The sequence below is a fragment of the Pelophylax lessonae genome (genome assembly GCF_965119305.1).
Source record: "Pelophylax lessonae genome assembly, chromosome: 9".
NCBI lineage: Eukaryota > Metazoa > Chordata > Amphibia > Anura > Ranidae > Pelophylax > Pelophylax lessonae.
Genome location: NC_138776.1, coordinates 80,563,066 through 80,588,223, shown reverse-complemented (window position 1 = coordinate 80,588,223; position 25,158 = coordinate 80,563,066). Strand labels below are relative to the sequence as shown.

Sequence of the window (25,158 nt, the reverse complement as noted above, 5' to 3'; positions counted from 1 at the left end):
CTCACCAAGTTCTGTATTTCTTGGGGGCTCTAGCAGAATCTCCTTGCCATAGTTCCTACTTCTTGGAGTCCTATTCATACTATACCTAAAGTGTTTCCCTGAGTTTCCCTTTTCCTGTTACAATCTCTAGATCACAAAATAACTTAAAAATCTAAAAGGGATAGCAAAAAATCATGAATTTATTTTCAGAGATCTCCACCAAGAGTCCCCACAACATTAAAATGCTGAAATAACTGGATATACTGTACTTTTTTATTGGCGGTGTAGTAAATATCATTTCATTCCAGAGAATTCAAAGACGGAAGAGGTCAGTTTGAAGGTTCCAGAGAAAATCCTGGAAAATTCTGAAAGAGCTCATATCACAGTGCTGGGTAAGATTTATACAATTTTCTTAAATGTTCATTTACCATAAAACCACATACTTCAGATATACTGTAGTACTTTATTTCTAAACATTCATAATTACCACCATTCATTCTAAATCTTCCTTAAAGCCATAATCTTTGCCTAGTGCCTTAATCTTTAGTTTACAATAGATCCACATCATTTATAAACATGATAGATCAAGCCGACTAGTTTTATCGATTTTTTGGATGTGGGTGGATAGAAACCCAATTGTCAGCACTCCTTGGGTTACATAGGCAAAGAGGTAGAGTTCTCTATCTTTGTGCATAATGACTTCCTTCTTGTAAACTAATTCTAACTAAAATTTGCATCATGGTGTTCTATTACAGGAGACCTGATGGGAACAGCCATGGAGAACCTTGAACGTCTTCTTGCCATGCCATATGGGTGTGGAGAGCAGAACATGGTCCTCTTTGCCCCCAACATTTTCATTCTGGAATATCTTCAGAACACTCATCAGCTGACACCTGAGATAAAGAACAAAGCCATTAGGTTCCTGGAGAGTGGTGAGACATGCTGGGCCAGATTGCCTCTCTGTTTTATTTTTTTTATTCATTTTATATATACTTGTGTGCCTTTTAACTATTGCTTATAGGGAAACTTCAAGTTTTGCTCAATTAAAAAATAGCATCCAGGTGAACTACACACATTGGAAGAATTTTAGTAAACATTAGTGCATTATTTTAACTTTCACCTGAAATAAAAAGCTTGATTATGACTTTTCTCAGACAGTCTGGGAATAGGAAGATCTGCCTTTATTTTTTAGCACCTGAGAATCTCAGTTCTGTTATAATAAAAGCAGCATCATCTACAGAGCTTTACATGTTCACTTATAGTTACACAGCTACATAGTTGGTAAGGTTGAATAAAGACACCAGTTCATCCAGCTCAACCTGAGTGTGTGTGTTTATGTCAATATAATTTTCCATATCCTGTATATTAAATTTGCCAAGAGACACATTTAAAAGTTTTTGAATTTATCTAAGCTCAGCATTGACACCCATCAATTGTGGAAGAGAGTTCCACATCCTTACCGCTCTAACAGTAAAGAACCCTTTACTCAGTTTAGGATTGAACTACATCTCATCCAACTTCATTGTATGGTTGTGTGTCTACTTTGAAGCACTCTGATTAAATAATAATTTCCTTCCAATGCAAGAGTCACCATTTGGATATTTGGATATTGTGATTATACAGTATCCCCTCTTAAGCATCTCTTCTTCAGGGAGAAGTTTGTATGTAATGTATTCCTTGCAAGCTGCTATGTGGTTTACCAGTGTGATAAATACTCTTTTACTGTGAAATAAATCATAAATTACATAAAACCACGATATAAACAAAAAAACTTAAAAAATATATAAAATGTGTTTACAATTTACTAGTGTAAATATGTTTCAAAATGTTTAAAAAAATACCAGCTGCTGTGCACCATATGATACTCATACTTATCATTAGCCAGGTCAATATTAAACAACATGTGCCTCATTAGCATCTATTCAAATTATCTTTTATCAAGCATACATGGGTCTCTGTTCCACCCCTATAGTAAAAAAAAATATTATATATAGTATATACATACAATCATTGCAATATATTAGTGTCCCTAAATCAGAAATAATTAGTCTCTAAATAAGTCACCTATATCCATTGATCAAGGGCAGCGTCATCCCAGAAAAATATAATTTTTTGAATTAAAAATGAAATAGGGATTTTAAGTGTATGGGGACCCTGGTACTGCCCTGGGGCACAGGAATCAATGCATAACATTTTTTTTTAAAACAATAGTTTTTACAGGAGCAGTGATTTTAATAATGCTTAAAGTTAAACAATAAAAATGAAAAATTCCTTTAAATATTGTGACTCTAAAGTGGTGCATTTGTGCCATGTATGTAGTCTTTTGCCGCAATACTGACATTTCTAAAGGAAAAAATGCCATTTAAACTTGCTCGCGGCTGTAATGTATTGTCAGCTCCCGGCAATACAGATAAAAAGATGAAAAAAAAACGCCAAAATAAAAAAAAAAATGGTGTGGGGTTCCCCCTGGGATCCATACCAGACCCTTATTTAGGCGGATTACAGGCATTTTTATTTTATTTCATTGGTCACTTGTCAACTTAAAAACACCTGCACAAAAACACCTAAAAAAACGCCTGTAAAATAGCAATGCCTAGATGTGAACGGAGCCTAAAGCCCCGTACACACGATAAGAAATTCGGAAAAGAAATTTCGTCTGACGACCGATCTGCCGATTTTCGGATTGTTAGTATGGTGCTTTCGACAGCCGACTCCGACTTTTCGGCTGACAAAATCCTGATGTGCAGGCATTAAAATTTTTGTCCTCCGCCTACACACGCCCGATTTTCGTCTCATTAGTACAGATTTTGACGGGGAAAAATCTTATGAGCAAGACTAGGCATGCTCAGAGACGAAAGAACACATACAAATCAATCCAACACATGACATCACTTCTGAAGTAGAATTCTGTCGTACAGGAAAATTCGTATGAAAATAACCTCTTCACTTTCCACATCAGACTAGCATGCCACAAAAAATGGACGACAGATCTTTCGATAATCTGATCGTGTGTACGGGGCTTTAGGCTGCGCAGCCCAGAGGTCAAAGGGTTTCCTCCTACTATGTCTTTATGCTTCTGCATTTACATAACTGGCAGAAAAAAATCACTGCAGAAAACAAATTGGCTTCTTCTAGTTCTACCATTCTGCTTGATTGTTATACCTTTTTGCTTGATTGTCAGCTGTATGTTATAAAAAAAAAAAAGTGACAAATGGCTGATAAAGAGCAAAAGAAAGCCTTATTTCTCGCCAAGTTCCTGGCAACAAAATGACAGAAAACATTCTGTAAGGGAGTGGATACATCAGTAACTTCTTCACCCTCTCTTATCAATACAGAGGACACATATTGGAAAAGAATCTGCAAAGGGGTTTAGGGTTATCCTAAAAAATGGATAAAGCAAAGGAAAGCACAGATTTTCAAGTATGTAGCATGCACTATTTTTTCCTTCCATTTTCACAGTGTTTGCATTAAAAACATACTTTAGTTCTGCTTCTGGTCTCTTTTTTCAGGTCATTTTGGTCTTTAGAGCTTCTGTAATGTATTAAATGCTGAATGGAGATGTTAAAGTACAACTCCAGGCTGCTGTAAAATTTACATGCAGTGGGCTCTCTCTGCATGATTAAATGCTTGTTTGGCTAGGTGGTAAAGGAACAAGTATAGATACTTACCTTATTTCTCGCTCCCCCCAACAGTCACTGCTCTTCTCTGCTGCTCGGCATTCTGGAATGTGAGCGGGCCCTTGCTGGCCTTCTATACAATGCAGGACTGCTGGTCCTGCACTGTATATAAGAATGTCAGAGAGCTGTGACTGGCCAGGCAGCAAAATAAACAGTTTCCGGGGAGAAAGCATGTGGGAGCGATGAAAAAGTTAAGAATTGGTACTTATTCTCTTTCCCCATAACCAAAAGAGCATTTAATCCATGCAGTGAGGGGAGGAACCCACTGCATGGGTAGATTTCACAGCAGCCCTTAGAGGGGTTTTAATTGTAATTATGATACGTGGAATTTCTGAATAGAATTTTCTATGCTTTTTTTTTTCCAGGACTTCAGCGTCAGTTGACATACAAACGCAAAGATGGTTCATATAGCGCCTTCGGTCAGAATGACCCACAGGGTAACACATGGTAGGTGCATCTTTTTTCTGCTGGATATTTGCATATAAAGTGGAAACCCAGGAAAAAAAAAAAAAAGAATTTAGTTATGGATCCGAAGGGATAGACCCCTTCAGGTTCTGATTGTTTTCTGTACCATGATTGATCTTATGGGTTTGTGTGGACAGGTGTTTATCAGGTTGCCTGCAATAATGTGGTCACCACAACCAAAGTGCCCCTCAGCGGCCTCAGAGAGTACATGGACACATCGCTATTATGCAGAGTGCAGGGCATGTTCCTTCTCAGATGTTTTGCATTGCGCTCAGAAAAATAGCCAGCTTGTGTACACTACATGGTCGCTGTTTTTAGGATTCAACTTTAATACAGAATTTAGTCATAAACAGACAAATTAATGTGCTGAACTGGCCGAATTTCAATATATTTTCCATATATAGCAAGGATAAGTTCTTACTGCCTATGTGTAAATATATGAATCTTCACAGATGTATTTTTTTTTTTTTTGCTCAGTGATCAGATAAGCCTTGGATAATGCCTAAGGCTTGGTTCACACTAGCCTGAACCCAAAGTCGCATGACTTTCAGTGCAACTTTCGAAAACCAACTTTCATGTGACTTTTTATACTCTGTGACATTGAAGTCATATCAAAGTCGGACCAAAGTAGTGCAGGAATCTTTTCTTAAATCAGACAGTCTTGTGTAGTATCAGATAAGACAGCTCTTATAGGGAAATACTGAATTTCACATGTTGTCCGACTTGGAGTCTTACAAGTTGGATCCTAAAGCCCCGTACACACGATAAGAAATTCGGAAGGGAAAATTTGTCCGACGACTGATCTGCCAATTTTCGGATTGTTAGTATGGTGCTTTCGACAGCCGACTCAGACCTTTCGGCTGACAAAATCCTGATGTGCAGGCTATAACATTTTTGTCCTCCGTCAACACACGTCCGATTTTCGGCTCATTAGTACAGATTTTGACGGGGAAAAATCTTATGAGCAAGACTAGGCATGCTCAGAGAGAAAGAACACATACAAAGCAATCCAACACATGACATCACTTCTGAAGTAGAATTCTGTCGTACGGGAAAATTCGTGTGCAGTCTAGAGCACATTCCAACCAACAGACACGCACTCTTTACAAAAGACGGACGACCGGTCGGCGGAAATTCGTACCGTGTGTACGAGGCTTTAGTTTCATCAGTGTGAACCAAGCCTAAAGCTGATTCAGCTGAACTCCAGGCAAACAGCTAAATACACAATCAAAATACATCTGTAGGAGCTGTTATGCCTTACAACCAATTTGTCTCTTTATTCATCGTGACCTAAGAGTTACACAACTCTGCCAGGTCCCCCCCTTCCCCTTCAAAGTTAGTGACTTGACTGCAGTTAAAGCGGAAGTATCGTCGATTTTTTACCTTTTACCTACAGGTAAGCCTATAATAAGGCTTACCTGTAGCCTGTAGGTAAAAGGTAATAAGGCTTACCTGTAGGTAAAATTAATCTCTCCTAAACCTGCAAGGTTTAGGAGATATTCACCCTGCATGCAGCCGCTGAAACCAGTGGGGCATGCACTCCGCCAGACCTTCAGAGCTCTTTGCCGGCTCCTTGCTGGAAAGTGACTTCCGCGCGCATGCGTGGGAGTGACGTCATCGCGGCTCCGGCCACTCACAGCGCAGGAGCCGCCGAACCCGGGAGAGATGCCGAGGGAACATGACAGCTCCCCTCAGCGGTGTCTGGGCGACTGTGTCGGGGCTTCGTTTTAAGGTAAGTATTTCATAATGAGCTAGTATGCAATGCATACTAGCTAATTATGCCTTTGTCCTGCAGGGTTTTTTTTTTTTTCGGTGATGATACAATCGCTTTAAGCAAAACACTAGTTGCACTAGTTGCTGTAATTGATATTTAACTCTGAACAATTCTTTACAGGTTAACTGCCTTTGTGGTGAAGTCCTACAGCAAATCTCGGCCTTACATATTTATAGATGATAGTCACCTCAATGAATCCACCACCTGGCTAAAGAACACTCGTAATGATTCAGGCTGCTTCAACAACGTGGGAAGGCTTTTCAATAATGCAATGAAGGTAAACACAATGCTCTGTACTGATGCCACTGCCTGGACAGAAAAGCATTGAGGAGGACTGTAGCAATTTGTATGTGGTGCTTATGAACAGGAGGGAAACACTACCCTGGACTTTACCTTCAATGTATCCATTTAGGCTCCTTTCACAGGGGCAGGGGCGCCCGGCGGAGTCCGTTTTGCTCAGCGGGGATCGGTGGATCTTGTGTGCAGAGGCGGAGCTGTCAGAGCCCCGCTCTCCTCTATGGGAGATCGGACGAGAACGGACCGCCTGTCCGTTTTCATCCGATCCGGTCCTCCAGACGGAGGAGCCTAAGGCTCCTTTCACACGGGCTTTCCGATCCGGTCCGCCTGTCAGTTTTCAGGCAGACCTGATCAGATGCTCCACGCAGCGCTATGGAGCAGGGGATGTCAGCGGAGACATCTCCGCCGACACCCGCTGCTATCCGATCTGATCATGTCCATGAAATCCGGATGGATGAAAACCCTATTTTCCATCCGTCTGGAGGTCCGTTATCATCCAATCTCCCATAGAGGAGAGCGGGGCTCTGACATCTCCGTCTCTGCACACAAAGCGGAAACTGAGCTGTCATCTGCCTCCTCAGTGGGGATCGGCAGATCGATCGCTGCTGAGCAAAATGGACTCCGTCGGGTGCACCGCCCGTGTAAAAGGAGCCTAAGTGTAGAGCTTATTCAACTATAGAAGTCTCCCAACTGTACCTCAAGGTTATTTATTTAGAAAGCTACCTATAAATCAGTGTTCTTTCCCTAGGGGCGCCAGGACAGATCAGAGTCGTTCTGATTGGTCAACATGTTCACGTGCCATGTTGACCATTTAGAACTGCTCTTATCTGTCCCAGCTTCTCTAGGGAAATAATAGAAAGAACAGCATGTTTTTCAAACATCAAGACGGCTGCACCCGGCTGCTTGGACTGAGGAATGGGTGGGGTGGGGAGGTATAGGGCGTTTGTTCACCATCCACTACCAATAAAGAGTAATATAACTGCTGTGCCTAGTAAAAGTATAATCTGCAAAACAAATTGAAATAAAATGGTACAAAAAGCTGCTGACACAATATTGTGGAATAAACAATATAATAGACATAAAAAAGAAATGGTGCAGCACTAAATAATAAATGACTTGAAGCTGTTAAAATGCCCACATCCAGAAAGATAGTCCCAAAGGGTTTTACATATCAGAGTGCAGCGTAAACCAGTGTGCAGAGGTCACCAATGACACCCAACAACACAGCCTCTTACCATCTGTTTCTGACCCTCATTACAAAGGTCTAGAAAAGCGGTGTTCAACTCTTCAGTGGGCCCTTGGATTGGCAACAACCTATTTCCTGCTGTCCCAAACGATCTCCCCCAGGACTTTAGATATGTCATGTAGGAACAAATAAAACACTCCTCATAGTGCAGATGTCTCAAGCCAGTTTATTAAAAAAAACTGGTAAAAAAGTCTCACATACATTATAGCAGTAAAAAAACCGGCATGTCTTTACAATCTTGATCGATGTTTCTAACCAACAAGGTTTCCGCCATGTCCCAGCATCTCTAGCTCACACTTATACATGATCTTTCTTAGTCACAGTCAACGCTACTACAACAACTTGGAAATCTCTCCTTTAGAAATCGCGGGGCATCCCCGTCCAAACAATGCATCAGCTTCCACTTCAATCGCTGCATCTACTGTCACCAGACTTACCGCTGCAGCGCTGGTCCTTGGCTGGCATCCACTCTCTAGGGAACCCCTTCTCTCCTTAGGGATGTATCACTTATCAGCAACTCTTCTTCATTTTAACTTGCTCTCACAAATCACCCCTGGGCCCTGACCCCTGGACACATCAGAGTCTTGAGTATTGTTAATATATGCGTTATATGTATATATGTATCACATGAGATGTGGCCATTGTTCTAGATACCTTGTGGCCATACACTTAGCCATTAATGTATCTCACCTTATATGATTAGTCAAGGAGGTTGCATCCTCTCATACCTAAAGGCTTCTGGCTCCTCTTAATTTTGCCAACATTTGTATTTGCGCTAGTTGAAGTCTGTATATGACACTACTGCTTATGTTCTTTTTCTTTTTCTGTATTGTTATATTAAAACTATAAAACATAATTAAAAAAAAAAAAAAAAAAAAGACTTTGAGGTTGTTTTACTAAAGGCAAATTGACTGTGCACTCTGCAAGTGCAGTTGCTCCAGAGCGTAGTAAATGAAGTAAAGCTTCACATTGCAAAGACTCCCACAATTTTTGCTTGCGCATAATTGGATGATGGAAATCAGCATAATCTCTGAAGCAACTGCAGTTCCAAAGTGCACAGTCTTTGTGTCTTTAGTAAATGAACCCCAATGTGTGGCTCCTGAAGTGGGGCTAAATAATCTGTCGGGAGCCACCATTCGATGGTCATTAATTGCTGGAACCTGCTAACTGCTAGGACAAACCCACTGGTGACCACAGTGCCACTGACAGTTAAATTTCGTTCATATTTTAAGTTGAGGCTGTGTTTTTTTGTTACAGGGAGGTGTGGAAGATGATATCTCTTTATCTGCCTATGTTGCAATTGCACTGCTGGAATCTGGTTTAACTCTTAATGTAAGTAACAAATAAAGTACAATTGATGCATTGATTTACTCTACTGTAAAGATAATGGATATGGGAATGTGACTGATATCTTAGAACAGTATGTATACTGTTCCTTTCGGATACTGGGGCCCAAGGGAAACCAAAGTTGCACCAAGGAGATCATACACTATATTACCAAAAGTATTGGGACACCTGCCTTTACACGCACATGATCTTTAATGCCATCCCAGTCTTAGTTCGTAGGGTTCAATATGGAGTTGGCCCACCCTTTGCAGCTATAACAGCTTCAACTCTTCTGGGAAGGCTGTCCACAAGGTTTTGGAGTGTGTCTATGGGAATGTTTGACCATTCTTCCAGAAGCGCATTTGTGAGGTCAGGCACTGATGGTGGTCGAGAAGGCCTGGCTCGCAGTCTCCACTCTAATTCATCCCAAAAGTTTTCTATCGGGTTGAGATCAGGACTCTGTGCAGGCCAGTTAAGTTCCTCCAACCCCAAACTCGCTCATCCATGTCTTTATGGACTTTGCTTTGTGCACTGGTGCGCAGTCATGTTGGAAAAGGAAGGGGCCATGCCCAAACTGTTACCACAAAGTTGGGAGCATTAAATTGTCCAAAAGGTCTTGGTATACTGATGCCTTAAGAGTTCCTTTCACTGGAACTAAGGGGCCAAGACAAAAGTTCTTTTAGACCCCCGATCCCTCCATAAAGAGTACCTGTTACTATAATACTGTCACAAGGTGTCAGTATTACATTCCTTGTGAAAGCAATAAAAGTGATCATATATTAAAAAAAAAAAGAAAAGTGTTAAGAAACTAAAAAACAAAATAAATAGGAAAAAAATGTTTTTAAAGCGTCGCTGTGAGCCCGCACACCAAAGAAAACACATACGTAAGTCGTGCCCGCCAATGAAAAAAGTGTTCAAATCACACATGTGAGGTATTGCCGTGATTGTCAGAGCAAGAACAATAATTCTAGAGAAAGAACTCCTCTGTAACTCTAAACTGGTAACTTGTAAATATTTCTAAAACGTTGCGTATGGAGATTTTGAAGTACCGTAGTTTGTCACCATTCCACGAGTGTGCGCAATTTTAAACTGTAACATGTTAGGTATCTATTTACTTGGCGTGACATCATCTTTCACAATATACAAAACAATTGGGCTAACTTCACTGTTTAGTTTTTTTTAAATTCAGTGAAATTTATTTTTTCCACAAAAATTGCGTTTGAAAGACCACTGTGCAAATACCGCGTGACAACAAAATGTTGCCACGACCGCCATTTTATTTTCCAGAGTCTTTGCTTAAAAATATATATATAATGTTTGGGGGTTCTAAGTAATCTTCTAGCAAAAAATACAGATTTTAACTTGTAAACAACATGTGTCAAAAATAGGCTTGGTCCTTAAGTGGTTGAAATGTCACCCGAATAGATAAAATACAGTGAATTTAAGTAACCAATCAGAATTTAAAAGTAGGATTTTACTGAAAATGGGAGGGATGTTCTGGAGATTATTTGCTGTAATCTTCAGCTGTACATAAAGAGGGCTTTTCCCATATCAGATATGTGGCTGGTACGAGGCATCATACAGAAAAAAGCTTCGGACATACACATGGAGGTTGATTTACTAAAGGCAAATATACTGTGTACTGTGTGTAAGTGCAGTTGCTTCAGAGCTTAGCAAAATACGGTAAAGCTCCACTTTGGAAAAAATATCCAATCACATGCAAGGAAAAATAGCATTTTTGTTTGCACACAATTGGATGAGAGAAATCAGCAGAGCTTTCCCCCAGTTACTAAGGTCTAAAGCAAGTGCACTTGCAGTTTGCAGTGTATTTCCCTTTAGTAAATCGACCCCATGGAATAATGGCTGTCATACTCTGTTCCACTTAAAAATGCTACAGAAAAGGCTGGGTATGAAGTACTAATGTATGCATATTTACAGGAACCATTTGTCAGAGATGCTGTGACCTGTCTGCGGAAGGAAGCTGTAAAAGTCACAAATGTATACACCCTGGCTCTGATGGCCTACACCTTTACCCTTTCTGGAGATAATGAGCTCAGGGAGGACTTGTTGAAAAAATTGGAAGAAAAGGCTGTGATTGGTGGTAAGTTAGAGGTTTATTATATGTTATTAAAAGGTAAGAAGTAGGTTTACTGTATATTTATAAAACTATTTGAATTGTATTTATGGTACATACTAAAAATATCTATAACAGTGTCAGGGGGTGCTTGAAATCCTGTATGTCTAGTGCAAAAAAAGCAAACATAACTGTGATGAATGTGGGATCAGAGCGCAGTCTTTTTCACCAACTTGTGACCAATGACTCATCAAACTCACACCGCATTGTCACTGATACGTGACAATGATACTCTCAGAGGTTGATTTACTTGACTAGGGGATTAAAAATGATTTGTCTTCATTCTGCTCTGACCATCACTCTCCTCCTCCATTATAAATAACCACATGACCACAGGTTGGAGTTAAATGGCCATAGCAGCCTTTTATTAACAAGCTGTATACATAACAGGTAAATAAAAGGTTAAACCCAGTTTTTTACTGGAGCCTCAATGTCCCGGTAGGCATCAAAGAAGGAGGTACCTGCGTTTGACTTAATTAGGCCTCCAGCCGCCACAGCACCTGCTCGGAGACAACCAGTCGCAGGTACCAAAATAGCAACTACTGGGAGCTGTACCTCAGTCGGGTCCCTACCAAGTATAAGTTTGCACCACCTGAGAGCCGTACCTCTGACTAGTCCCTACCAAGTATACGTTTTTCACCATACTAGCCTACCAGGACCTTGTACCCCGCTTGCTGCCATGACAAAGAACCACCCCAAAAGAAGAAAGCCTCTGTTAAAACAAAAACCAAAAACAAGGGTGGTGGACCGCACAACCAAAAGTCAGAAAATACAAGAAAATACAAGAAAATGGGAGGGAGGGTAGGAAATATTCTCCAATGCAGCTTTCCTCTGACTGAAGAATTCCTGAGGCCCCTAGCTTGACCTATCCCTTTAGCTCCACCCCTGGCCAAAACACCAATTAAAAGTCCCACCACTTATATTTTCTATCGTACTGGTCAAAGTCTCTTTTTCTTGTCCCGGAGGAGAGTGTGGACAGAAATTATCTAATTAATCAAGAGGTCTGAGGAGTGGCATAATGTTTATGACCCTTTAGCTACTACTTCCTTAGAAATAGTTTTATATACTGTATGCATTAATATATTGGAATTCCTACAAGTTACAGTCTGGTAACTTGTATATTATGGTCTAGTATGAAATTACCTAATGGATGAATACAAATATGATGGGTATCAGATGTCTGTTTTACCTAGGAGATGTAATGTGTCCAAGCTGCCTCCAGTACCTCCTAATATAGTGATGTTTAGGTGTAAAATGCTGCTAAATAATTCATACAGGTGAGGATATCTTTATTCTGGCTGTACTGTGAACATCTCAGGAGTTATGAAATACCCTAATGTTTTGATTTTGCAGGTAGGGATAGTCAGCCAGGGAGGTGTAGTCACTAACTATTCCTACTAAACTATTTATGCCAGGTGATGCGTATGATACTATTAGCTAGGATAGATCTCTGCATAATGTTTTCATTACTTAAGCTTCAAAACGTGAAGGTTTTATGATGGCTATAGGAGCCAGACTAGATGTCTATTGTCCTGTTAATGGGGTTTACGATTGTCTAAATCAAAAGTTTATCTGTTTTTCATGCTTTGTTTTGATGTTGGTTAATTTTCTATCAATGTACCAATAAGAATGTTTTGGAATGCAGCTAAAAGTTTTTATTTGTGGGAGATGCACTCCTTGGATTATGGAAATTGGAACACTTCTGAATGTGTCTCCTATTGTACAAAACGTCATGGTTGCCTTATGAATTCTGAATAACATGGCTGCCCTGTGTCTTCTCACAGTTTTTGGGGTGTCCATTTTTTCTTGGGGTGTCCATTTTGCATTATTATCACAATAGACTCTATCCAAAGAGAAAAAAAAGTGTTTACAATGGGCATCCAGCCTTATGCTAATCTGGATAAGTCTCATCCCAATAAGGGTACACTTCAATTAGACATTTAAAAAATGAGCATTTAAACACATCCAACTTGTTTTCTATTCTGGAAATGCTCATGTTTATTGGGCTGGTTAGTCTCCAAGTTCTTATATGTTAGCTGCATGTAGTAACCTAAGACACTTTTCCTCAAGTGTTGGATTGTGAAGGCCAACATGTTACAAACAACCATCACAATTAAAACAGAAGTAGAGGAAATTGTAAGGGGCTCTATACATACATTTAAAAAGACTTGAATTTGAAACACCACACCACTGCTAAGAGGTCCAGATACAACTTTATTCCATTAACAGTCAGGTGTACAATTCAAAAAGTAGCCAACGTGTTCCCAGGGTCTAAGTTCCCCTCTTCATCAGGGCTTGACTGGCAACAAAGTGAACAAACCAGAAGTGACCAGGACCTAAATTTTTATTTTTTTCCAGTGTAAATTCAAAGCACAGGCCTATTCTGCAGCTTGTTTGGGCAGTAATACCTTAAGATAACAATACCAGTAAAATAAACCTACAGGTCCAGTACTATCTTTCCCCTTTCCTCACCTATACAGAAATTTGTCTATGATAAAGATGTCATAAGTGACAACCAGGATTTATGAAAGACTGTTCTTATGAGACAAACCTGTTATTGTTCTATGAGGAAGTAAGTTGAAAATTGGATGGTGTAAGTCCAGTAAAAGAGGTTTTTTACATTTTTATTAGGTAATTGAGATTGTACCTCAACAAAACATTTAATTTGTAAAAAGGGTCTGTTGGAGTTGAGGAAATTGTATGTATATGGCTAGGAAACTGGTTACATGAATGGGAACAGAAAGTAGTGATACATGACTCAGAATGGTTACATAGTTACATAGTTTGTGAGGTTGAAAAAAGACATCAGTCCATCCAGTTCAACCTATGATGTGTGTGTGTGTGTATTTGCGGTTAACCGTACATTGTATACCCCTGTATGTTGTACATTGTATACCCCTGTATGTTGTGGTCTTTAAGGTGCCCATCTAATAGTTTTTTGAAACTATCAATGCTCCCTGCGGATACCGCTGCTTGCGGAAGAGAATTCCACATCCTTACTGCCCTTACAGTGAAGAACCCCCTGCATATTTCAAGGTTAAACCACCTTTCCTCTAGTTTTAGTGAGTGGCCATGTGTCTTATTGTATTCCCTTTCTCTGAATAGGTTTTTCCATATGCTAGGGTTGCCAGTACAGTATTTGTACATCGATATCATATCCCCCCTCAATCGTCTCTTCTCCAGAGAGAATAGGTTCAGTGCTTGTAGTCTTTCCTCATAGCTGATGTCCTCCATTCCCCTAATTATTTTTGTTGCCCTTCTCTGGACTTTCTCCAGTTCCAGCACCTCCTTCCTGAGGACCGGTGCCCAGAACTGGGACATCATACTCCAGATGTGGCCGGACCAGAGTCTTGTAGAGTGGGAGAATAATCTCTTTATTTCTGGAGTGAATCCCCTTTTTTATACATCCCAGTATTCTGTTGGCTTTGCTTGCATCGGCTTGGCATTGCATGCCACTGCCAAGCCTGTTGTCTACCAGTACCCCCAGGTCCTTTTCCATCCTAGACTCACCCAGAGGTCCCCCCCCTCCCCTAATGAGTAGCTTGCTTTCTGGTTTCTGGCACCCAAGTGCATAACTTTACATTTTTCAACATTAAACCTCATCTGCCATGTAGTTGCCCACCCCATTATTTTGTTCAGGTCCCCTTGTAATGTTTCCACATCCTGCCCAGAAGATATTGGCTTGCCTAGTTTAGTATCATCCGCAAATACCGAGATTTTACTCAATATCCCCTCCTCTAGATCATTTATGAATAAATTAAACAGGATTGGCCCCAGGACAGAACACTGGGGGACCCCGCTTTCCACATTCGCCCAATCAGAGTACTCCCCATTTATCACCACCCTTTGCAACCTCCCCTGGAGCCAGTTCTCTATCCAGGTACTCACCTTATGGTCCATAGTCTATTGGTCTAAAGTGAGTGGTGTGCCCCATGGTTCTGTCTTGGGACCAATGCTGTTCAATTTGTTTTTTTAATAAGATGGGGGTTGGAATCAAGTTTTATCTGAATTTATCAAATTATGCAGAAAAAAACCTTCATCACAGTATGTAGCATCATTACAGAAATACTTTAATAAAATAGGGGTTTGGTCATGGCAAATGGGTTCAATACAGAGAAATGTAAAGAATGATCTTGGGCACCAAAAATACATATGCAAAATACACATTAGAAGGGGCTCCCCTGGGAGAATCAGTGATGGAAAAGGATCTGGGGGTGCTTGTAGATCACAAACTAAGCAATAGCATGCAGTGTCGAGCTGCAACTAACAAATTTAGCAAAATGCTGTCATGTTTTGAAAAGGATTTAAATTTCAGAGATGCATCAATATTTCTACCCCTTTACACTGGTTCCCTCTCATCTTGAATATGCAGTTCAGTTTTGGTCACTGATCCTCATGAAAGATGTTGAATTAGAAAGAGTTCAACAATGGGCAACAAAATTAAAAAAAAGGGTTGGAGAACCTCAGCTATGGAGATTAATTACATAGATTACAGCTATTCACTCTTGAGAAGAGGCGTTTTTAGGGGGATATGATTACGATGTTACAATATATTCAAGGTGAATCAGATAACTGTGGTAAACTGTGTACTCAATGGGCCCTGAAGAGGACGCGCAGCCACAATTTGAGGTTAGAAGAATGGAGGTTCAACTTTAGACTGAGGAAAGGTTACTTGCTGTTAAAACAGTATAAAGTCCAACTAACTTCCTCAAGAAGTGGTATTAGCTCAGAATATCAACAACTCCAAAATGTTTAGATGCCTACCACAGGAAGCACAATAAACAGGGATATGGGAATCATTAGAAAATAAAAATCACACACACATACAGGGCTGGTCCTGTTGTACTAGGCCTAGGCCCCAGGGCAACTTTATTGTTCATTTCAGCCTAAATAAACAAATGGGTTTTACTAGACCACACCCCCACTCTTACCTGCTTGTCAGGGCTTAAATTACATTTCCTTAGACCCCATTATGTTAACAGAGGGGCCCAGGAGGTGGAACTTTTTTTTATTTTTGATTTTCAGGGCATAGGGGGAAGGGTCAGTGACATTGTTTCCCTGCACCCCAGGAGGGTGGGTGGGGTGTAGATGGAGTGGGGGGGAAACCATTAGGAAGGCTTTACAGGGCCCCATAATTTTCTAACAGCCGCCCTACACACATACACAAACATAGGTTAACCTGGGTAAACCTTTGTCTGTTTTTCAATCATAAAACTATGTAACTATTCATATATCTCTATAAACTTGCACACTGAAATTAAACTCAAAGTGGAAACGTCACAATAATTATACAAGGCCCAACCTTATCAAGCATGGGGGTGCTTGGGATGATAGATGGTTTCTTTGTTTTAATGTACTGCATAAATGCAGTACACTAAAGACACAGCAAATTTACTCCCAAGAGTTAACCATCAGATGATAAAAGATGTCTCTAAAAACCTCAACATTTCATTTTGGGATCTGCAGGTAAATTTGCTCTGCAAAGAACCTATACTGAATTATTATGAATTCTACAGATCCATACTATGAATACAACCATACTTAAATAAAAAACAAAAAAACAAATCAAAGCTGGAGTGTGTTTAGAGGAGTCATTACCTAACACAGACATGTCCAAAGTCTGGCCCGCGGTCCGGTTCTATACGGCCCCCATCCCTGTTAGCAATTTGGCACCCTTGTTGCCCCCCAGGCAAGGACGAGCGCGAGATGTTGTCTAATCACGATTAGACAGACACACAGGCTGTGGGCGTGTTCCAAACGCCGCTGACACGCTGCGCCAATAGCAGACACTGTGTCATTTCCCTAAGGCAGCTGCAGAGCTCGGTGTCTGAGAGACTGTCTGTGATTGGCGGCGGTGATTGGCTGCGGCGCTGTCTGTGTCCCAGCCGGCTGTGTGATCCCTTCTGTGAGGAGAGGTAAAGAGAAGATCCCTCACACACAGAATTACTGCACCGAAATTACTAATATAAGAAAAACAAACTCATCCTTGCCCTGATCTGAGCCTGTGGAGGCAAGAAAGGGAAAAAAAATATATATAAATAAATATATATATATATATATATAAATATATTCTCATACTTGCCCTGATCTGAGCCTGGGGGCAGATTACAAGTGGGGGCCAGAAAAATAGCTCATCCTTGCCACAGAGGTGATTCCTTACCCTGAGCGGAGCCAAAGAGGAGATGTATATGCTGTTTGGTTAATTATATATATATATATATATATATATATATATATATATATATATATAATCTATCCAAAGATATACTTGTTGGGCGGTGTATTGGACGAACGCACTTAGCTCAAAACCTCTGACACTGCGCTCACATAATCCCTTCCCCTTCTGGTCTTTTTCTAAAATGGCGACTGTAAACAAGAAAAGGAAAGTTGACAGTGAGGGCCGCCGCTCCCAGGAAAAGTAGAAAGTGGGATATTTCTTCACTGAAATACGGAATCACTGTGTTTTTGTCTGATATGCCAAGAGACTGTGGCTGTTTATAAGGAATTCAATGTCAAGAGACACTACCAGTCGCGACATAGCACATACGACAAGCTAACGGGGAGTGACCGCAGTGAAAAGTTGAAGCAACTTGAAGCTGCTTTATCGTCGCGACAGCGATTTTTCACAAGATCTCGTGAGTCAACTGAAAATGCCACAAAAAGCAAGCTATGAGGTGGCAGCGTTAATTGCTAAAAATTGCATATCTTTTGCTGAGGGTTACTTTATCAAAGAATGCGTTATGAAAATGGTTGAGAATATCTGTCCGGAGAAGAAGCAAGAGTTTGCCAACATATGCCTGGCTCGTAACACTGTAGCACAGAAAATTGAAGAGATTTCATCAGATATTAAGAGACAATTGACATCCAAAGGAGTGGATTTTGACTTCTTTTCAATAGCCTGTGATGAAAGCACGGACCTATCTGACACAGCTCAGTTGCTGATTTTTATGAGAGGGGTGGACGATGACATGAATGTGACTGAAGAGCTACTTGACCTCCAGAGCCTTACGGACCAAACAAGAGGAATAAATTTATTTGTTTCTGTTAGTTCTGCCATAGATGACATGAAACTGCCTCGGAACAAACTTGCTGGGATTATTACTGATGGGGCACCTGCCATGGCTGGTGATCGAAGTGGATTGGCAACCCTAATCTGTATAACAAGGTGATCGAAGAAGGAGGCAAAGCTATTAAACTCCATTATATCATTCACCAACAAGTTCTCTGTGCTAAACATCTGAAATATGACCATGTTTTGAAACCGGTGGTAAATACTATTAATTTTATTCGCTCTAAAGCCCTGTGCCACCACCAGTTTAAACAGTTTCTACTGGACATCTAGGCTGAATATGAAGATGTTTTATATCATAACGATGTAAGATGGCTCAGTCCAGGGTCTACACTGCAGCGTTTCTACTCTCTTAGAAAGGAAATCAGAGAATTCTTGAAAACAAAGGGACAACCGATGTGAGAACTATCTGATCCGATTTGGCTGGCTGATTTGGGGTTTCTAGTTAACATTACAAAGCATCTAAATGTACTGAACACGAGTCTTCAGGGGAAAGATGCAGCGGTGAATCCGCTTTATTCACACCTCAAAGCCTTTGGAACAAAGCTGCAACTTTTCATTTCATAAGGCAGTTGTCACAAACACAGCCCAATCTCATACATTTTTCAGCGTTGCAGGAAATGATGAACAGTTTTCCACAGGACAATATCAGTGCACAAATGAGCAGATATGCAGCAGACATCACATCTCTGTCTGGGGAGTTTAAACGGCTTTTTCAGGATTTTGCAGCTATTGAAATGGAGATGAGCCTTTTTCTCCTCTCCATTCTCTGTTGACCCCGATAATGCTCCAGATCAGCTGTAGCTCGAGCTCATTGATCTGCATTGTGACAGCGAGTTACGCAGTCGTCAACCAACAGCTCTCTTGTGAACTTTTACCGACAACTGGATAAGAGCCGGTTTCAAGAGATTCGAACACTGGCTAAGAAAATGCTGAGCTTGTTTGGCTCAGCATATATGTGTGAGAAGACATTCTCTGTTATGAACTTTAACAAGAACCGCGTGAGGACAAGGTTAAGTGACTCACCTGCGTGACATTTTGCCCATCAAAACCACTGCCTTTGACCCAGACCTGGCCTATGTGCTGCAGTCCAGATCTCAGTTTCACCCTTCACATTAGTGCAGACAAGTTTTCTTTTTCAATTGACATGAATATATTGTTAAATCTCAGTTATGAATATATTTGGACACAAGATGTATGTTATGTTCCTGTTCAAATTTTTTTTGACTTAAAAGTTGACAGACATCTTCTTTTGTCTCCTTCCCTATTTTTGAATTGTTTTGCTATCAGTTCTATAATGTCATGTGGAAAATGTTTTGGATAGGATGCTGCCAGGAGACAATAAGTCTCCCCACCTACGCTACATTCTTGATTACTATGTTTTAGTGACGTTTATTAGGTTGGGAACGCTGATCTTATTGGATGCTGCATCCTGGTTGTAACTATTACATGACTATTATTTGAACGTGAACGTTTGTATGTTGACTTAAACTTAAACTAAAAGTTGACAGACAGCCTTTATTATAATATGTAATGAACTTTACAATGTTCCTGACATATAGTTCAGCTTCCTGGATTTTTTTTTTTTATCCGGCCCTCATGCATGTTCACTTCATGAAATCTGGCCCTCTTTGAAAAAAGTTTGGACATCCCTGACCTAACACATACAGTATCTCACAAAAGCAAATACACCCCTCACATTTTTGTAAAAATGTTATATATTTTCATGTGACAACACTGAAGAAATTACACTTTGCAAAAATGTAAAGTAGTGAGTGTACAGCTTGTATAACAGTGTAAATTTGCTTTCCCATCAAAATAACTCAACACGCAGCCATTAATGTCAAAACCGCTGGCAATAAAAGTGAGTACATCCCTAAGTGAAAATGTCCAAATTGGGCCTAAACGGCTATTTTCCCTCCCCGATGTCATGTGACTCGTTAGTGTTACAAGGTCTCAGGTGTGAATGGGGAGCAGGTGTGTTAAATTTGGTGTTATTCCTCTCACTCTTTCATACTGGTCACTGGAAGTTCAACATGGCACCTCATGGCAAAAAAACTCTCTGAGGATCTGAAAAAAAGAATTGTTGCTCTACCTTAAGAAGGCCTAGGCTATAATAGGATTGCCAAGACCCTGAAACTGAGCTGCAGCATGGTGGCCAAAGCATATAGTGGTTTAACAGGACAGGTTACACTCAGTACAGGCCTCTCCATGGTCGACCAAAAGTTTAGTGCACATGCTCAGCGCCATATCAATAGGTTGTCTTTGGGAAATAGACGTATGAGTGCTGCCAGCATTACTGCAGAGGTTGAAGGGGTGGGAGGTCAGTCTGTCAGTGGTCAGACCATACGCTGCACACTGCATCAAATTGGTCTGCATGGCTGTCATCCCAGAAGGAAGCCTCCTCTTAACCAGTTCCTTACCGGTGCATTATAAAATGACGTCAGCAGGAACACTTTGTCGATCCGGGCGGGCGTCATATGACATCCGCCCGGATCCACTGCTCTCCAGCCCCCCCGGGGGCACGCAGCGCGGACGATCTGGGATGCGGCGTGTCCGTCGGGACACAGCCCATCCCCGATCAGTGTAAAGAGCCATTAAAAAATGGTTGTTTACCATGTGACCGGCTGAGTCCAATCACAGCTGGCCACATGCACTTCCCTCGTGCACGCCGCTTGCTCATGCCCCCCAGTATGTACTGTGACATACTGAGGCAGAGCATGATCCCCTCCCTTTGGAGACTGGGTGCAGGGCAGTATTGCAACATGATAACGGCCCCAAACACACCTCCAAGACGACCACTGCCTTGCTAAAGAAGCTGAGGGTAAGGGTGATGGACTGGCCAAGCATGTTTTCAGACCTAAATCGTACTGAGCATCTGTGGGGCATCCTCAAATGGAAGGTGGAGGAGCGCAAGGTCTCCAACATTCACCAGCTCCATGATGTCGTCATGGAGGAGTGGAAGAGAACTCCAGTGGCAACCTGTGAAGCTCTTGTGAACTCTATGCCCAAGGCAGTGCTGGAAAATAATGGTGGCCACAAAAAATATTGAAATTTTGGGCCAAATTTGGACATTTTTACTTAATTAGGGGTGTACGTACTTTTATTGCCAGCGGTTTAGACATTAACTACCTCCCGTCTGCGCCATAGCCTAAGGACGTCTACAGTGCGGACCTTAATTGCCGGGAAGGCGTCCATGTACGTCCACCCGTGCATGAGCTGCCTGCATGCTCCCTGCGGAGCACGCGCGGCTCGCTCTGTGATCAGTGAGTCCATGGGACTTGGATGATCACAGATCTGAGTAAGGGGCCAATCCCGGTCCATTACCACGTGATCAGCTGTAAGCCAATGACAGCTGATCACGTGATGTAAACAGCAGCCGGAGATCAGTTTTTTTTTTTTCTGTCAGTGTGAGGAGAAAAAAAAGGTGATCGCCGGCTGCTGTTAGAGGGACATCAGTCCCGAAGAGGAAAAGATAATCTGTGCCCCAGTGCCACCTACCAGTGCCCACCAGAGCCACCTACCAGTGCACCAGTGCCACCGATTAGTGCCCTTCAGTGCCACCCACCAGTGCTCTTTAGTGCCCATCGGTGCCACCTATCAGTACCCACCAGTGCCTCTTTATCAGTGCTGCCTTATCAGTGCCCATCAGTTAAGTCTATCAGTGCAGCCTATCAGTGTCCATCAGTACAGTCTATCAGGGCCCATCAGTGACGCCTCATCAGCGCACATCAATGAAGGAGAAAAATTACCTGTTTGCAAAATTTTATAACAAACTATAAAAACTGTTTTTTTTTTTCTTTTTTAAATGTTAAGACTTTTTTATAAGCATAAAACTGTAAAGAAAATAAGCCCAAACCATATGAAGAAGGTGAGACCAAGTCAGAATACCAAACAGTGAAATGAAGGTGTATAGCTGTATAGACAGCCATTGCAGATAGAAGAGGGGTGAGACATGTGTGAAAAGTGTTGAATTGAATGAACCAGTGGCTCCCCTATACATAGGGATGGAGACCCAAGGCAGGAGTCTCATTTAAAGTCCCACCTATCCTCCTAATTGCTTTCCCATTGTCCCTTCTTCCCCCCCCCTCCCTCCTTACCTCCCCCCCATATTTTTTCCTCCCCCTTCCCTTTATTACAACATTATATAGTTTGGGCTCATTTTCTTTACCATTTTATGCTTATGATTTTTATATATAGATCACTGGTTTGATTTCTACATATATGCATATACTGTATCTACCTTCTTGTACAGTGTCATGCTATTACCAAATCGAGCCCTTCAATACCTCTTCCTGATTTCTTTACCACACCTTGGATCTTGCATTTTCACTGTGCTTGTGGAGACCGCTTTCTCAGTTCCCATTTTGGACTCATTTCCGGGCTATTCCACTACCTGATTGACATTCCATACCCATGTGTAAGCTTCATTTTCTTACGCCAATATTACAAAACATTCTTCTATTTGATGTAATATCACATATGTATGTGTATATATTTTTAGATGCTATGACCATGCCTGCTCCTGAGGAAGTGAAAAATGTTATTCACAAAACGCGTCGAGCTTATGAGGCAAATAATTTATCTACAAGTTTCATCAGGCATACACGAATGTTTTGTAATACCTTCTTGATATGTTCATTTATGTTGTCACAGTTTTTATCAAACCTTATATATACATACCCCTTTTACCCTTGCTGTACTGTATTTATACATTTTTGTCAACTGCCATTTATACTATATTAAAACACGTGATGTTAATTGATTCTATACTTGTTTTGTGCTTACCAGCCTAGGTATATGAAATATCATATATAACATCATGTGCCCACTGACCACATCTCATATAAAGTCCCAAACACATTTTTTTGAGCACCATGTGCTCTAGTTTTCATGTATACATAGGGATGGAGACCCAAGGCAGGAGTCTCATTTAAAGTCCCACCTATCCTCCTAATTGCTTTCCCATTGTCCCTTCTCCCCCCCCCCCCCCCTCCGTCCCTCCTTTCCCCCCCAAATGTTTTCCTCCCCCTTCCCTTTATTACAACAATGTATATCTTCTATTTTATTTCAATTGCATTGTCAGCCCATTGCCCATTGCATTGGGATTGTCAGCCCATAAACAGCAAAGGGTAGGTGAATGTGCAGATACCTTTTTGCTGGTGGGTCCCTTTTGACAGGCTCAACCAAACATTCATGATGATAATGCAGATACCTCTCAATATAGGCTGATCAGAGGAAAACAATAATAACTGAACACGTTTTCTAACCTTCCCTGGGAGAAGTCTTAACCTGGGGGTACTTTACAGATGTGACAGTGAGATCAATATCTGATCCAGCCAAAACAATTTGGAAGTTTGTCAACTCATGTCTATGGGTAGCAGATGTTGTTTTCCCAGCAATGGTTACTTTCCAGTGAGTTTTGTAACTTAGATTCTTTTTTCCTACTTGATTTCATCTACAGATGGACAGATTCACTGGAAACGTGATACTACCCCTCCCAAGCAAGATTCATACTGGTACCGAGCTTCATCTGCTGAGGTGGAGATGACCTCCTATGTGCTCCTGACTCTACTCTCTGGAGAAGAGCCAGACCTGGGGAAATGTTCCAAGATTGTTAATTGGATAAGCAAACAGCAGAACCCCTATGGGGGCTTCTCATCCACACAGGTGACCTATAAAGGGAATGAAGAAATGATTAACCGTAGTGAACTTTTGTCTTTATCAAACTGTTGGAACTAAAATAAATATAAATGCACACAATAGTAAAAACAAACTGAAGCAAATCTGGAGGTGCTGCCTATGGTAATAAAATTCCTTATTTCATTTAAAAAGACAAAATCCAGTCATCTGCTTTGGGGAGCGCCTTCATTTTATGCTCTAATCACCTTTTTTGTTTTTTTGATGCACCAGATTTCTATTCTTTAACTTTAACTAGTCCAAAACAGAATAAAATCTATTGTCTGCCTCTGCACAATGTGGTTACACCTAACAATGTCAAGTTTGCAGGTGCCTAAGAAATTGCAACTTACAGAAACATAATTTCAAAGTTAGTTAAAGTGACTTTGCCATATTATTATTAAGAAGCCCCTAACAAGATATAAAGTGCCAATACCTGCAGCAGCTCTTTTTTCAGTTCTGCTACAGCCATATGCCAAATATTTAATTTGGCAAAGCCCCGACTCTTGTGTCTTCCCACGGTCTCCACCTTGTCTTCCATGTCTGCTAATTGCAGAGAAGCTTCATTGATAGGATATGATGATGGGCTCTGCCCTAACATGTTTATTTGAAGACTGACTACAGCCAAATTGCAAGGTGTCAATACTTTGTCTACAAGAACCATAAAGTGAAGCCTTAACCACTTAAGCCCCGGAAGATTTTACCCCCTTCCTGACCAGGGTTTTTTTTGCGATTTTTTACTGCGTGACTTTAACAGACAATTGCGCGGTTGTGCGACGCTGTACCTAAACACATTTGACGTCCTTTTTTTCCCACAAACAGAGCTTTCTTTTGGGGGTATTTGATCACCTGTGTGATTTTTTTGATCATGCGCTATAAACAAAAAAAGAGCGACAACAATATTTTTCACATTTTTTTATATGAAATTCCCCCCCAAAAAAATGTAAAAATCTAAATTTTTTAACATTTTTGGCCAATTTGTTTTATGCTACATATGTTTGGTAAAAAAACAAACGCAAAAAGCGTATTTTGATTGGTTTGCGCAAAAGTTATCGCGTTTACTAACAAAGGGAAAGATTTTTGTAATTTTTGTTATTTTTTTTTTTAACGAGTAATGGCGGCGATCTGTGATTTTTTTTTTGCCGGACTGCGACATTGCGGCGGACAGATCGGACCCTTGACTGACATTTTTGACACTTTTGGGGTTACCAGTGACATTACTGCAGTAATCAGTGCTATACATATGCACTGTTACTGTAAAAATTACACTGGCAGGGAAGGGGTTAACTGAATTGGAGAGGGAGGGATTAAGTGTGTCCTAGGGGCGTGCTTCTAACTGTGATTGGCTTTGGCTACTACTGTAAAAACAGAGATCAACGGTCCTACATAGTAGAACCGTCTGATCTCCATTTTTACACAGGGGAGAATGACAGGCGGCTTGTTTACATTAGCCGCCTGCCTTTCTCCCTCTCTACCGACGATCACAGTGTGACCGGCGGACATCGGGTCCGC

The 25,158-nt window shown here is 41.0% G+C and overlaps 1 protein-coding gene across 1 annotated transcript in view; it reads left to right on the top strand.

Moving 5' to 3' along the window:
- The window catches only part of LOC309563305 (alpha-2-macroglobulin-like), a 233,640-nt gene that overhangs the window by 191,880 nt on the left and 16,602 nt on the right, over positions 1 to 25,158 (top strand). The window contains exons 18-24 of the mRNA XM_082267704.1: positions 288 to 371; positions 735 to 911; positions 4,022 to 4,103; positions 6,016 to 6,172; positions 8,696 to 8,770; positions 10,703 to 10,865; positions 23,432 to 23,637. Coding sequence (XP_082123830.1) covers positions 288 to 371; positions 735 to 911; positions 4,022 to 4,103; positions 6,016 to 6,172; positions 8,696 to 8,770; positions 10,703 to 10,865; positions 23,432 to 23,637 — 944 coding nt within the window. The remainder of the gene's footprint in view (positions 1 to 287; positions 372 to 734; positions 912 to 4,021; positions 4,104 to 6,015; positions 6,173 to 8,695; positions 8,771 to 10,702; positions 10,866 to 23,431; positions 23,638 to 25,158) is intronic.